This window comes from Haemaphysalis longicornis, unplaced genomic scaffold (genome assembly GCF_048455015.1).
Source record: "Haemaphysalis longicornis isolate Haplotype H1 unplaced genomic scaffold, Haemaphysalis longicornis Haplotype H1 scaffold_1, whole genome shotgun sequence".
Taxonomy (NCBI): domain Eukaryota; kingdom Metazoa; phylum Arthropoda; class Arachnida; order Ixodida; family Ixodidae; genus Haemaphysalis; species Haemaphysalis longicornis.
In genome coordinates, this window is record NW_027526203.1 from 316,929,802 (window position 1) to 316,944,379 (window position 14,578).

At 51.8% G+C, this 14,578-nt stretch overlaps 1 protein-coding gene across 1 annotated transcript; it reads left to right on the forward strand.

Annotated features, from left to right (window-relative positions):
- Positions 1-213: 213 nt before the first annotated feature.
- On the forward strand, positions 214-13,063 carry LOC144170310 (uncharacterized). The gene is made up of 2 exons (XM_077700032.1): positions 214-672; positions 12,951-13,063. Exons 1-2 carry the CDS (start codon positions 416-418, stop codon positions 13,045-13,047), a joined length of 354 nt encoding a protein of 117 aa, XP_077556158.1. The 5' UTR covers positions 214-415; the 3' UTR covers positions 13,048-13,063.
- Positions 13,064-14,578: the final 1,515 nt, after the last annotated feature.

Sequence of the window (14,578 nt, forward strand, 5' to 3'; positions counted from 1 at the left end):
CACCGCTCCGAAGTGAGCACCGATTTGTTTTATTTTTCTCAATAAAGTTAATAATGATGATAATGTCTGTTGTTCACAGTGCATGGTGCATCACGTGCTTTTTTTCAGTATTATGTGTTTTCTTGAATAAGAAACAGTCAGTAGTCAGACTTTGTGTATCTTTTAGTTTTCTCTGCCCGTGGTTCGCGTTGTATTACACGGTAGTGAAAAAAGAGAAGTTTGGCACAACTCTGTGCCTACCTGAAAGTATCATCATCGTCGTGGTCGTCGTCAGCATTATCATCATCATCTTACTCCTCCTTCGACCTTCGGAGTTCTTCGACGGCCTCTGAGGACAAAGGAACGCGAGCGGTGGCGTCGCCGGCCGGTCCTTGGGTTAAGCAACTACTCACAAACTACTGAGCCTGCCTCCGGTATGGAGTCATCTACAACCACGTCCTCTTCCTCTACATCTGAAGTGCCGGCAGGGGAGGCAAGAGGCACAGACGTGGTCAGCGGGCACGCGCATCCGATGGGTGACAGCCTGGCCTCAGTCAACAGCGTTCACGCTGACAATGGCGACGGTGTGCAGCGCGAGCCGGGGCCGTCGGTCGGAGATCCGTCGTCAGAACCTGAAGACGATGACGACGACTCGGTGGATGAGGAAGAAGTGGACAGTCAGCTGCAAGAATGGTACGTTTTGATTTGGCGCTGCTTTTGTTACACACTAAAGACGTTCGTCTTTATCGGTATGTCGCGCAACGCTTGAACCATAGCGAAGGTGTAGGATTTTTATGTAAGCACCGAAGGACACACCACCACGCATTGCAGTAGGTTTGAAATTGTTTATTTACATGTTCCGTCGCCGCTCAGTGTAGTTGTAGTCATCGTCATATCAATCTATATCGTCGTTTTCCCTCATGCATGACTGTCGGGCCCGGCGTTTTGTCCGCGGGCTTTCAGGTTTCTCCCAAAGTGGCGCTAGAACCGGCTGCAACAGGCGAAGACGCACGTGTAATGTTTTCTTGGTATTTTGTAGCGCAAGCTACACTGGCCAAGGTTGAGCAGTTTCGCGTGTGCCGTGAAGGCCCGTTCTGCGCAAGCGCGAGGGACATTGAATTGGCTTGGCTTGGCTTGGCTTGGCTTGGATTGGATTGGCTTGACTTGACTTGGCTTGGCTTCGATTGGATTGGATTTGGATTGAATTGTATTAAAGTGGATTGTGTTGGATTGTGTTGCGTCATAGCCGCGGCAGACGCACTGGCGCCGGCGCGTGCCCAGGTGTGCGTTTCCATTGCGCAGTAGCCAAGTCTGACACTGCACCGGAGCCGCTTGATAGCCGTTTCGCGTGGCTCGTGAAGAGCCGTGCTGAGCATGCGCGAGGAGCAGTGACTGGACTGGACTGGACTGGACTGGACTGGACTGGACTGGACTGGACTGGATTAGACTGAATTGAACTGGAGTGGACTGGACTGGACTGGGCTGGATTGGCCTGAATTGCTGAACCTTAGCGCACGCTACGTATATCCTGGCATAGCAGAGCTAAGCTACTACTAATTTTTTAACAGCGGAGCGGTTTTACAAGCCATAAGTTCGCCGTTGCTGGAAAAAATACAAAGAAAATGTCTAGCGCTCGCGAGCGCGTGCTCTGCGGTGACCGCCGGGCGTTCCCAGCACGCGCGTGGCTTCAACAACAACAACAAAAACAGAATAATAAAAAACCTGGCAAAAACACCGAGTTGTTGTTGTAAACTTTATTAGAAGGGAAGGCCAAAGGCCAGGGGGGGGGGAAGGGAATGGGGAGGACGGAGCACTGTTCTTATGATGCCGGCTTCAAGGGTTCTCTTCAGAAGTCGTGCAGACCACTGCTAAATTGCCCGTACTATAGCCGCTTTTTGTGGCATAAATGGCGATTTCGAAGAGTGTGTCGTGTGAGAGGGATGTTGGGTCGATGTAGGTTGAGGTGTCATGGTGAGGGGGAGTGAATGTACGAAATCGAGAAAACTTGGGGCAGTGCCAGATGAGGTGGTGGAGATCGGCTGCGATGGAGTGGTGGCAGTAGGGACATCGGGGGGGGCGTGCTGGGGATAATACCATTGCCGAATGGTCTATGGTGCCGTACAGGTGTTGGTCAGGAACTTGTTCAAGAAGATCTCTTGTGCTCGGGTCAGGGTGGGGAAGGAGGTGAGGTGGCCTGAATGGGTGAGTGCCTTTAGGCGTTGTTGTTTCAGCTGCTTGAATCTACGGAGCCTGATTGCGGGAGCGAGAGTGGGGTCATCGTCAGGGCAGTTGGGCCAGGGGTGGTCCGAGAAGGGCGGCGCCGGTGGTCCATCGGAGGCTATTGTGAGAAGGGCCTCCTGTGCAGCCACGTGAGCTGCTTGGTTCCCAGGAGCGGCTGGTTCATGACCGGGGGTCTAGTCGATTCGGACTTGGCAGCCTGATGTTTGGAGCGCAGTGATTTGATGAATAATGTGGTGGACAGAAGGGTGGGTGAACATGGGATGACAAAGTTCTTGTATAGCTTCATATGAGTCTGTTAGGATGCGAAGGTTGGGGGGAATGGGGAGACGGTAATCGTACATGATGTAGTCGAGAGAATCGTGGATAGCGATGAGCGCGTCCGTTGAAGTAATATTGGGAATACGGTGATATTGGGCTCCCATGATGGATAAATTGTCCGGGCTGATCCATGCTGTGCCGACGTGTGGGTTTATGTGGCTAACGTCGGTGTAGACGTCAATTTCACACGGTCATTTAGTTGAGGCAAGGCGTCGGCAGCGTTGCTGTCGAAGCTTGGGCTTCCTGCGTACGACGGGTTGAGAGGTGACGGATTGAGTGAAGTGGGGCCGCTGCCAGGGGGTATTGGGGCTGGAAAATTAGGTAGGGGAATATTGCTTCGTTGATCCCACGCGGTGAGGACCACGCCTTGGTGGGTGAGTTGTCGTTTAAAATTGTATTGATCCGTTTGTTCCTGAATGATGCGGTCGATTGGTGGGAGGGTCGCTGCTTGTTGGAGGTTTGCAATTTTTGTATGACGTGGGAGGCCAGTGATGGTGCGTAGGGTGGAATCGTGAAGAACTTGTAGCGTGCGTCGTTGGGTGCAGTTGAGGTCATAATGTGTCCCTCCGTACAAAATAATGCCCACCGCTACTGCTCTGTCGAGGGTGGTGATAGCCTTTTGTTTGGCTCCCCCATGTTTGTTTGAGGGCCGTCGGAGGGTGTGCTGCACGAAGTTCCATTTCTGCTTAAGGCGATTAAGCCATATTGTGGGGCTGTTTCTGGTTCCAATGTAGACTCCGAGGAGTTTAATTGGTTCCAGTCGGGCTGACACAGAAATGGAGGCGACACTGACTTGAGGTGGCACGGGGTTGACGGCCGAAGATGGCGAGGAATTCTGTTTTGTGAGGTGCGAGGGACAGGCCAAGGTCGGGGAGGACCTGTTCGAGTCCCGTCACTGCGCACTGGAGGTCTGTAACCATGGCGTCTTGATTTGGGTATTGGGCTGATTCGGTCCATATAGTAATATCGTTGGCGTAGATGGTAAAGCGGGCTGTGGACTCAGTGGAGATCCGTCTTGCTATTCTGGTCATGGCTAAGTTAAAAAGAGTTGGGCCAAGTATGGAGCTTTGTGGTACACCCCTGTCAAGGTAAAAGACTCGGGGAGACCAGCCGGGGTAGGTTCCGTGTAATTGAATGGGGCGAGCTCTTTAAGGAAGTTTCGGATCCAGGTTTGAGCTTTCTGGCTGGGAAATGCCTCAGCAAGTTCTTCAAGGATTGCTTGTTGGCTAACGCAGTCGAAGGCTTTCTGTAAGTCTAGTGCGATAAGGTAGTCGGGGGGTTGTCGGGAGTATTTCCGGTTAATCACCCGTCTGAGGAGCCAGAGGCTGTCAGCGGTGCTGATATTAGGGCGAAAACCTGTTTGTGAGGGGTGAAAAGAGGGCCTTACGAATTCAAGATAGTGGGCGATTCGGTTATGGATGAGTCGTTCTATTAGTTTGCAGATAACGGGAGTAAAGGATATCGGTCGGAGATGCGAGAAGTCGTCGGGGGTTTGTTGCTTCTTGTTTGCTTTCGGTATTGGAAATATGAGCGACATTTTCTGGTGGTTGGGGACGAGTCCGGTTTCCCACGAGTGATTGAGCTGTTCGAGGAGGTGTAGCTGGGCTGGTTCAGGTAGATTGCGTAGGTGAATCCATTGAATTCCATCGTGGCCAGGGGCGGATTTGGCCCTTCCTTGACGGAGCGCTGTAGTGAGTTCAGCAAACGAGAATGGGCTTTCAAGTTCAGCCACTGGGTCGTGTATAGTAATATTTGGTAATGGTTGCGGAGGAGTAAGTGAAGCGTGAGGAAAGAAGCTGCGAAGGAGAGTTTCTTCAGTTAGGGAGTAGTTCTTGCCGGTGAGCATTAGAGTTGCCACTATTGGTGTGCGGCTGCGTTTTTTGTCACCAAGGCTGCGATGAAGTTTCCAGAAAGAACTGAGTCCAGGGAGTCTGCCGAGGTCGTTGCATAATGCAGCCCAGTTGTCGGCGGCCAGTTGTTTTTGGTAAGCCATGATCGTTCTGTATTGGTCACGTATGCGACATAGAAGGGAATGTCTTCTGCCGGAAGTACGATAGAGTTGCGTGAGGTACTCCATGCGCTTCCATAAGTTGGCCAAGTGGTTGTCGAAAGGAGGGGAAGTTTCGTCGCAAGTTATGGTCTCTGCTGAGGCAAAGTACGAGTTCCTAATTATGCCAGTCATTTCCTCCAGTGAGGACGGGGGATCGTATTGTAGAAGCTTCTCTCGGAAAGTGGCCCAGTTCAAATGAAAGCGAGTAGTCTGACGGTCTCGTATGCGTTTTCCTCGAAGAGTTATAAGTATAGGAAGGTGATCACTACCCCAAGTAGTGGAGTAGGGGGCCAGAGAATGGCCCGGGGAAGCCGGTGTCGGTATGATTGGGATGGAGGGCGATCCGAGTAAAATAGGTGGTATCATTGATAAGATGAACGTTTGCCACTTCGGTAGAGTCGAGGAGGTATTTTGCCCTACCGGAGTTGGTGGGATAGCCCCAGGTAGTGTGGGGGGGCATTAAAATCACCTCCGGTGAGAATGGGGGTGGAAGGGTATTCATTTCTGATATGTTGGAGCCATGAGAAAGCATCTGAGCATGTTTGATATCTGGGTCGGTAGTAGGCGGAGACCAGGATGAGCTTCTTGGCCCTGGGAGGATGGGCGATGATTGCGACAACATCGTAGAGGGGGGAGGAAGAAAGCGGCAAAGGCAACAGAGCAGCTGGGACGGAGGAGTCAAGCAGGATAGCTGCATGGCCAGTAACTTGGGAGTTGCGTGGAATAGAAGGATTGATGAAGACGTTGTATCCTGGCAGCTGAGGGGTGGTGAGGGTTTCTTGAAGTAGGAGGGCGATTGGTTTGAGGTATTTTACTTTGGCTGCGATTATTGTCTTGGTGGTCGAAAAGCTTCTGCAGTTCCATTGAAGAATAGTGGGAGGGTTAGAGGTCATGGTGTGGGTCGTGGTGGGACTTTGCAAAGGGGTTCAGGTATGGGTTCCGAAGGTCGGACGTTGGTGATGACTTGATGGAGGAGGTCTCGGATTTGCCGGAGCTGTCCATCGATATACTCATGCATACGACGACCATCCTCTAAGCGGGCGAGGCGTTACTGATGCATTTCGGTTCGAATAGTTTGAAGCGTTTGAGTTAGTTGGAGATCGTTTTTTGATTGAGAATTAGTGGTTTTCTTGTAACTGGGGCTGCGGTTGCGGCGGGGGCTGGAGTACCAGATCGGTTTGCTTGAGAGGTAAACGACGTGTTCGTTTTAGTTGACTCGGCTCGCTTGAGGTCTGCAATTTCTGCTTTGAGTTTCAGATTTTCAGCGCGGGGAGCATTTAACTAATTTAGGATTTCGCTGAATTGGGAACTTTTGTCCGGTGTTTTGGAAGAAGTGTTGGGATCGTTTTCAGGAATATTTTTTTTGAAATGGTCAGCCCATGAGATGCCTTGAGCTTTGTCCTTGTTGGGAGAGTTCGAGCTTGTTGTGGGGACGCGGCCAGACATGTGGGATTCACCGAGATGTGGCCAAATTCATCACAAACGACACAGTATAGGGATGGTCCGCAGTCGTCTTCATCGGGATGAGTTTTTCCGCCGCAGGAGGGGCAGACGGTTTGGGAAGGGCAATATTTGGACAGGTGGCCTATATTGTGGCAGTTGTAACATACCATACGGCGCGGTTGGTAGGGGGACACTTTTACTATGGCCTTGTAGTATTTGATCACTTTTGGAGGAGTAGGTGAGTCGAAAGTAATAACGGCCTTATTAAAGCGGCCTAGTCGGTGGCAGTTGAGGATCTGTGCTGGTTCAGAACGAAGCCACTTTTTGATTTCATCGTTGGAATCGCCAGGTTTGACATCGATGACTCCACGTGAAGAGTTGGGGCGGTAGAGAGAAGGTCTGATCTCGACGGGCAGCGTGAAGGTTGCTCCGGTATGGGGAAACTGTATTTGTGTGACCGTGAGCAGTCGCTGCATGTGTATTTCATCGTACGTGGTGATGTGGAGGCAGTTTCCGAGGGTAACATATCTGTGGGAGGCGAGCTCAGCTAGATATGACTGGGGGGGAGTGTTGCCGATCAGGTGAGCGAGGGCGTGTTTGGGGATGTTGTTGACACTAAATTTGGAGAGCGGCCTTAGTACGAGCAAGAAGCGTGGTCTACTCACTCGGTCTGTTTGGTTTATCGGGCGTTGTGCGGCAGAGCTGCGCTGCCACGTTATGGACGTGCGGCGGGAATCTTGGTCTTGAGGTTCCCTAATGGCTGGGGTTCTATGGTTGACTTCGGCGGTATCTGCTGCGGTGTCTTGCATATTTATGTCCTGGGGGCTGGAGGGTCGGCTCCGGATGCTCACGGTGACTGACGTGGAGGGGTGGCTAGGCGGTGCAGGAGGTATGGGTTCGGACACTGGAGGAGCGGTCGACGCTTCTTGAGATGCTGGCAGCACCCGTTGGTTCGAGTAAGGCAGCAGCGGCGGGCGAAGCAACGGCGGCGGGGCCGACGACGACATGCCGCCGGAACGGAGGCGTTAGGCCTAACGGCCAAAGCCTCGGGTAGCAGGGCTTGCCGGGCGTTGAACAGGGCGCTATGATAATCCAGGTGAGTAGGTAGATAGTTACACACTCATAAAGATCGGTGAGGATGGCGAGGAATCAGTTTTGTGGAAAAAACTCCCACCTCCTCTCGCGGGAACCCCTGTGTAGATGCGACGCATAGGCAGAGCGGCGAAGGGACCGCGTTTTGTAGCGCGCATAACGTTGAGGGGACTGCGTAAGCCGGTCCCAGTCGATGACGACGTTGGCGTACTTGTAAAGCGGCGTGGACTCTAGGTGTTTGAGCCAAGCGTGGATGTTGCTTCGCCGGAGAACGGCACACCGGTTATATGCGCAGCGCGCCCGAAGGAGAGGAAACCGCGGAAGAGAGAGTACTGCACATGCCGCGGCCCCAGCGCGTCTGCCGCGGCTATGACGCAACGTGCCGCGGCTATGACGCAACACAATCCAACACAATCCACTTTAATCCAATCCAATCCAAGCCAATCCAATCGAATCCAATCCAATGCACTTCGCGAGAGAGTGTTTGCTATAGGAGAGGAGAGGGGGTGAGCGGCGGAGAGCGCAGCTGGCGCGGCGAGGAGAATGGGAGAGGGGCGGACAACGCCGACGGCGACGCCAGAGGGACAAGGCGAGTGAATGAGATGCTCTGCATCCAAAAAGAGGCATTTGCACAGACACTGGACGAGCGTTGTTTCCATTGTCTTCGTCGGAGCGAGAAAATGCCCAGTGCTCGTGAGCGCGTGTCGCGATCGCCGAGTTCCCCGGCTCGCGCAGTGGCTCTAGCATGGATGGATGGCAAAACGTTTATTGAGCTTAAAGGGAAGGGGTATAAGGGCGTGCAAAAGAAAAAAAATTGGCCGCGTATCTGCTCCTTTCGTTGCAAATGTCGTCAAAAGACGATAGTCTTTGTAGACATTTGCCAAGGAAATGCCCCCCTTTGCTTTCCCGCTCACCTCTCATGCTGTTCCTGTTCCGTCGCGCTCATTCCAAGGTAAACACTCTAAAGGTTTGCTCAAGGTGATTTGAATTTACCGCGTTCCACTGCTACAGGCCGGGTTCCGCGATGCCAGCGCTGCAGTACGGCGGAGACGCGCGTGAATCGAGGCGGCCGACTTCAAGGTGTATAGAACTGCGTTGCCGTGCTCCACGTGCGTTCCAAGCATAATGTGGAACCTAGCTAGTGGAACCTTTCGTTGTTGTTGCCGCGTGATTTCTCATATGCCGCCCGGAGGTGGCGCGGGCAACAGCAGACGGCGGTTTTCTGCAGTAGACGTAGAATATCATTCGCTATCGAAAAAGCAAGCATCCATAATTTTTTAAATAAAGGAACACTGTAAATATCCCTTGTGTACTAATTTGTTCTCTTATATTTGCGTAATGTCTTGTTCTTGTTCAGCAAAGTTGACAAGTATGAACATATAAACCGGGCTTAGACGTTTACATTTGGCTGTGAGTATATAAGACTATTGCGCAGTATCTATTTTACTTTGACCGGGTGGCTGAATCGAGTCACAGACAGACAGACGGACAGACATACAGACAGACCAAAATTTCTGGGTTTAAGCAGCCCAAGAAAGACTACCGTCTTTTAAAAAACTCAAGTGCTATAGTCAAGCGCTACCGTGTATGTAAAAACAACTACAGAGCTAATGAAAAGACACCCTGCTTGGGAGAGGCCAGCGCAGCCGCCGCATTCTCTAGAAGCCCCTACGAGTGTGCCACTACTCCAGGCAACTTGCAGATCCCGCCACCACTGCCTCGAGTCGATGACGGAGACCTGGTTTAAGTCTACAATGCTGAGGGTGACTTCGCATCCACCACTCGCTGCGGAGAAGACGACTACCTCTTCGATGCATATGACGACGATTAGTAGCACCACAGCTAAGCAATTAAACAACGATACTGAAACCTACTATATGTGTGTGGCAAAGCTAACCTACAACAGCTTCGCCATTCAAGTCTTGCGCGTGAGTGCACGCTTCCCTTTCTTTTTTTCTTTTTGCGACCGCCACACGCAAGCCTGGAGGATGCCGAGCGGGAGTGACTATGAACGGCGGGAGTAATTATGAATCGGGGTTTTTTGATGATGCCGCACACACAACGGCCAACAACAGCAGCTCCGCTGTTAACACATAAACAGGGCTCGCGCCAAGCCGAGAGCTTGTGGCTCAAACACCCAGCCACAGAAACAAACGGCCCAAGATGGCGCGCCAGCAATGCGAACGCGAGAAAATTGAATTGAATTCAGCAAACCCCTGTAGCGTTTACCGTGGAAGGACCGATACGGTTGGGGAACAGCGTGAGAGGTGGGAGGGGGAGAGAGAGGAGTCAGTTACGTGGCAGGGGCTACAGAAGACTATTTTCTATCGATGTTTGCAGCGAAGCGAACAGATGCGCGGCCAATTTTTTTTTACATCCTTATTGAAAAGTAAGGTAGCAAAAAAAAAAAAAAAAAAGCGTCCATGCACTCCGCACAGATTGTTATTGAGCGAAGCTGTAACGTGCGGCTTGTGTTTACCATTGCCCCGTTAACGCTGCTCCGCCCGCACCGCCTCCGGCCCTGACCGCCGTTGTGGCTTGAGAGGCGGTTCACGCAGTAGCTATCTGCACGCGCGCTTTGCTGCGACAGTTTTTTTTTAGATGCGACGCATCTCTTGCTCTGAGGCATGTCCCTCCTGCGTCGTCGCGCCGTCCGTCCGCAGCGCTCCTCCGTTCTTTTCTCCCACAGCTGTGTGCAACACTCTCACTCCGGCTCATTAGCGTACCACAGCTGGCGCGCTTGTTTGGGCGCGCTTCACTGCGTTAACAACTGCTCCGGCGCGCGCGGTGTGCCCGAGTGCGCGCATGCGTGACTCTCATCCGCTGTATCCTCTCCTTCAGGCGCTGTGAATATAAAGCGGGTAGCGCGCTGCGGCGGTTCAGTCAGCGCTCGCTCTCGTTCGACTCCGGGTGACTTTGCTTGACGACTCCGTGCTTGACTTGATTCTTCCGATGAAGACGTGATGGAAGCGACGGTCCCTTCAGCGAGTGGGCTGACACAATCCAATACCAGCGTCAGCGCAAACGCTCAAGGCAACGTTACGACCAATTGAACCCCCCGATGCGTCGCATCACATCAGGGTTCCGCGGGAAGATGGGCGTAATTTTTTTTTTTCGCTCCCTCCGATGCAACATTCGCACTACCAGTGTCGGTAGATGCGAGAGTGTAGCTACTTTCAAACTCCTATACAACATGTTCTTTTTCTGCCGCGCGCATGGGGTTGCGCCGGTTGAGTTTTCTGCGTACACGAGACCGCCGGAATTTTCTTTCTCCTAGCCATATAAAGCTTCGTTTTAATATTATTACTTAGCGGCAGAACAAATGACACGAACCATGGTTGATGATGAAGCGATGTATCTAGAAGTTGAGATGATCTATTTACAAGTGACCATAACGGAGCCCGCACTTGCTACCCCGCACACAGCAACATCGTCGTCGTCATCGTTGTTGATGGTACTCGCCGCGGTGGCTCAGTGGCTAAGGCGATGCGCTGCTGAGCACGAGGTCGCGGGTTCGATTCCCGGCCGCGGCGGCCGCTTTTCTGATGGAGGCGAAAAGCAAAAACGCCCGCGTGTACAAGATTTCGGCACACGTTAAAGATCCACAGGTGGTCAAAATTAATCCGGATCCCTCCACTACGGCGCGCCTCATCGCCTGCGTTGCGTCGGCGCGTTAACCCCTACAATACACCAAATCAATCGTTGTTGATGGTGGGCCATGGCGCCAAGGGAATTATCCGCCACGTACCATGACATCCCCCCCCCCCCCCCCAATCACCTCCGGGTCGAGGCCGAGGCAAGCTAGGATTAGATGCGGATGAGCAATACGATGAAAATATACAGTGACGATTCGCTTGCCGCCACATATGATGATGATGACGTTGATGATGCCTGGCCCCGCAATAACAATGTCTTCAGTCGCGAGGAAGCGTCGAAGGTGTTGCGCCATGTCGGACGAAAGGGTGCGGGAACACGACATCTTCGGCTTGTCTCGGCACGGCTCGTCTCGGCTGGTCTTCGTTGGCATCTTTCGGGCTAAGGTCGCGGGGCGGAGGCTGAGGTGGGGCTTCGCGGAGCGTCTTCCATGATCCTTCACGGCTGAGCCCACGCCGATGCGATGCGAGGCTGAGACCCGGATGCATGGGAATGAACCTGCACCTTCATGAAATGTTTCGTGTCGGCAGAGCAGATGACACGAACCATGGTTGATGATGAAGCGATGTATTTGCGAGATGAGCCGGTTTATTTACAAGTGGCCGTAACGGAGCCCGCGCTTGCTGATGATGGTGATGATGCCTTCAAAGTTTATGGGACCCAGGGCTAGTTCATTGGTAGTGCTTGGATATGACTTTAACCTACTAATTTATTTCCAGAAGAAAGGAGGCCGTGAAATGGAAGTTCGCTGATTGAAAGCCAAATTACCCAATAATTCTGTCGCCCCACACAGAGCTTCTTCGTCGTCGTCATCGTTGTCGATGGGGGGACATGGCGCCATAGGGATTGTCCGCCTCGTACCGTGGCAAACAGCCTTCCCATGGCAAAGGCAAACACCTTTCTTCAGGCTAGGAACGGGGTGAGAGAGATAGACTTTAATATTTCGGTTAATGCCATTTAGGTCACGCTTGTGGCACCCACTCACCGGCGACTTCCACTCGGGTAAAGCGAGGTATATGCTTACGTTGCTTTGCACATACGTCTGCTTTATTTGCTTTTATTTGAGCAAAAATAGATCGTTTGCTGCAGTCAGTGGCACCTTTGCTAGAACTGAACACATTAGCGCTAATTTCGGAATTAGGCATATTAGCGCTAATTTCGGAATTAGCATGTACAAGTTAGCATTCAGACTTGCGAAACTATTAATTTATGATGCGGAATCGAAAAATTGTTGTAACTGTTTCGTTGTATACGTGAAGGAATTACTGTCACCTACTAAATACCTATTGCATAACCTTTCAACGCCCTCCAAAAGCGGAGGGTGTTCAGGGCGTTACTACCATTTTCTCGACCTAGAGAATCTGAAAAAGGCTGCAGGGAAAACAAAAATATGTGTAATTAAATCACCCGGGAACAGTTTTTCCGTCTTTCGTCGGGAATTACTATATAAAATGTTCAGCAAGTGTACTGATCGTACACATTTTTTATGCCTTTTAAAAATTCTTTGGCGTTCATACGAGTAAATTCATATGTAGTACAAAATACAAATATTGTGGCATCATTATACTCGATTTACGACAGAATCTTTAATTCTCATTGGTAATAAGGATAGAATTTTTAGGGCAGGGGTAATGAATGGTTGGTGCATAATTACCCTGTTGCAACTGGTAATAGCGTGGTAATTATCTTATCCGGGTATGAAGATGACCGTACTGCTTCGACATAAGGAGCTAAGGGGAGGGCTTGAATTTTTTCCACGAGAATGTCGACGAAGGGGGAGAAGGTGTCTTGTACCCCACAGTGTTTAAAATTTTCTGAATTTCCTTCATCATTTTGCAACCGAACGCCCTTTCCACACCCTTCCAACGCGCTACAAAAAACCATAAGTGTTCCCTCAGTCACCACCCTTTTTTGCTTCCCAAAATGCGTGTAAGCTACAAATAACGGCGTTGGAACTTACAGAAAATGGGTGTAAACACTTCATGTCACGCTTATCATACCTATACCACGCCTCCTTTAGCGGATGTAAAAAAAATAATCTGTAGGCTTATTCACTCCGTTTGACGCGGCAGTTCGAGCGTACGTGTGTAGTCGGCTGATGGCGCGGCGCTCATGAGTCTGCGGAAATGTCGGTGCTGAGGTGTGCATCAATATTTCTCTCTTTTCTTTGCAGGCTCACGGAGCATCGCGCGATGCTGGACCTGTTGTGCACGCCGGACTACTTGCAGCCCGGGGCATGGGAAAACTTCTGTCGTGGTCGAAGGAATTAAAGCCTGAACAGTGACACAAAAAAAAACGCACCGATGTCTCATTCATAGAAAAGAAATCAAAGCCCCTTTCTAAGAGAAAGATGGCTAAAACGCGAAGCTTTCCCTCGTGCATACTGAGTCAAAGTCCAAAATCCGAACAGCTTCGACCGTGTAGGAATGGCGCGACAATCAGATAGACGTCGGCTTCATAACGCGATGGACCCCGGTTCGATTCCGTCCACGGGAAGCGTTTTCCTTTCGAGGCGCTTCATTGTGCCTTCGCTTATAATCACTTTTTTTTTGTGAAACCCACTGTACAAAGTTGGCTTTCCTGCAGTGCGTTTTAGTGACGGGATGGTCGCCATCAGTGAGGCATAGAAAGGTTCGCTTTAATAATCTGACGCATTAAGTTTGGGTCCAACTCGCCAACGCCCAGATGAAATACCGCAAACTGTATATTCGAAAAGTGTTTTAATTTTCTCGCTTGGAAGGGCCAGAATCGCGAAACCTACGAAAGTGAAGGAGGAGGAGGAGTAGGAGGAGGAGGAGGAGGAATAACTTTATTTTACACTGGTTAGGAAAGGGTGTCGTTTGCTTGAGGAGGGGAGGTACCCCTATTCCAGGGCCCCTGTAGCTGTGGCTGCGCTCGTGGCCCGTCGTACCAGCTGTCGCTGACCTTCCGGGTCCGAGGGATCGGCGGTCGCAGCTCAGCTACGCTCCAACTCCTCCTCCCCCCCCCCCCTCCCCCCCCCAACCGCCACCGCATCTAGCCGCAGCAATACAGCCACGGCCACCGACGCCGAAACACGCAGGGGACCTCCTGACCAAGTTTCATTCACCGGTGAGCCCCCGTTTCTTCATGAGTGGAGTGCCAATCATCGACCACGCCGGCACGGCCTGCTAGGCCTAACCGTTGCTTCGGCGAACCCGCGTTGCCGTGGCAACGGTAGCAAGCCCCTTTGATGATCGCCCGCCTTGGCCAAGTCATGGAGGTCGTGGTCGAAGGGGAGGACCTCGCTCCTGAGGACTTCCACGAGGACGACTGGCAGGATATACATCGCGGCTACCAGGAAAACATAGAAAACAGCAGGACCATTCAAGCCCCCAGCAAGCAGCAGCCGGCGCACCAGCCGAAGATGCTCCGAACAAAGCAGCGGACTCCGCCGAGAGCCAATTTACCGGAAGGAGACTACAAAATCGGGTTCCGCCCAAGGGGTGGATTAGATCTGAAAGCCACCAGCAGCGTTACCATCACAGAGAGAGAGAGAGAAAACTTTATTGAAAACAGACAACACACAGCACACACTTCACTGGGATACACTTCCGGAGCCACATGTTGGCCCAACACAGGGGTGAGCACTGAGTCCGTTTGTATCTGGCGCAATAACACTCCTTCACTGCGGGTGAGTCTTGGGTGGGGGGCTGGGAGGCGACGCCTGCAGTCTCTGTACCAGTGGGTGATTCTAGCCGTGTCTCCGAAGGGCCCAGCAGTTCCGACCCAGGGCCTATTAGTGGCCTGGGGGACCTCGCCCGAGGGGATGTCTGACTGGTT

Excerpts from the sequence above, each read along its gene's own strand:
- LOC144170310 (XM_077700032.1), top strand. The coding sequence starts at position 416 with ATGGAGTCATCTACAACCACGTCCTCTTCCTCTACATCTGAAGTGCCG. Across the intron at positions 673-12,950 it reads GACAGTCAGCTGCAAGAATG|GCTCACGGAGCATCGCGCGA; the intron begins GTACGTTTTGAT and ends TTTTCTTTGCAG.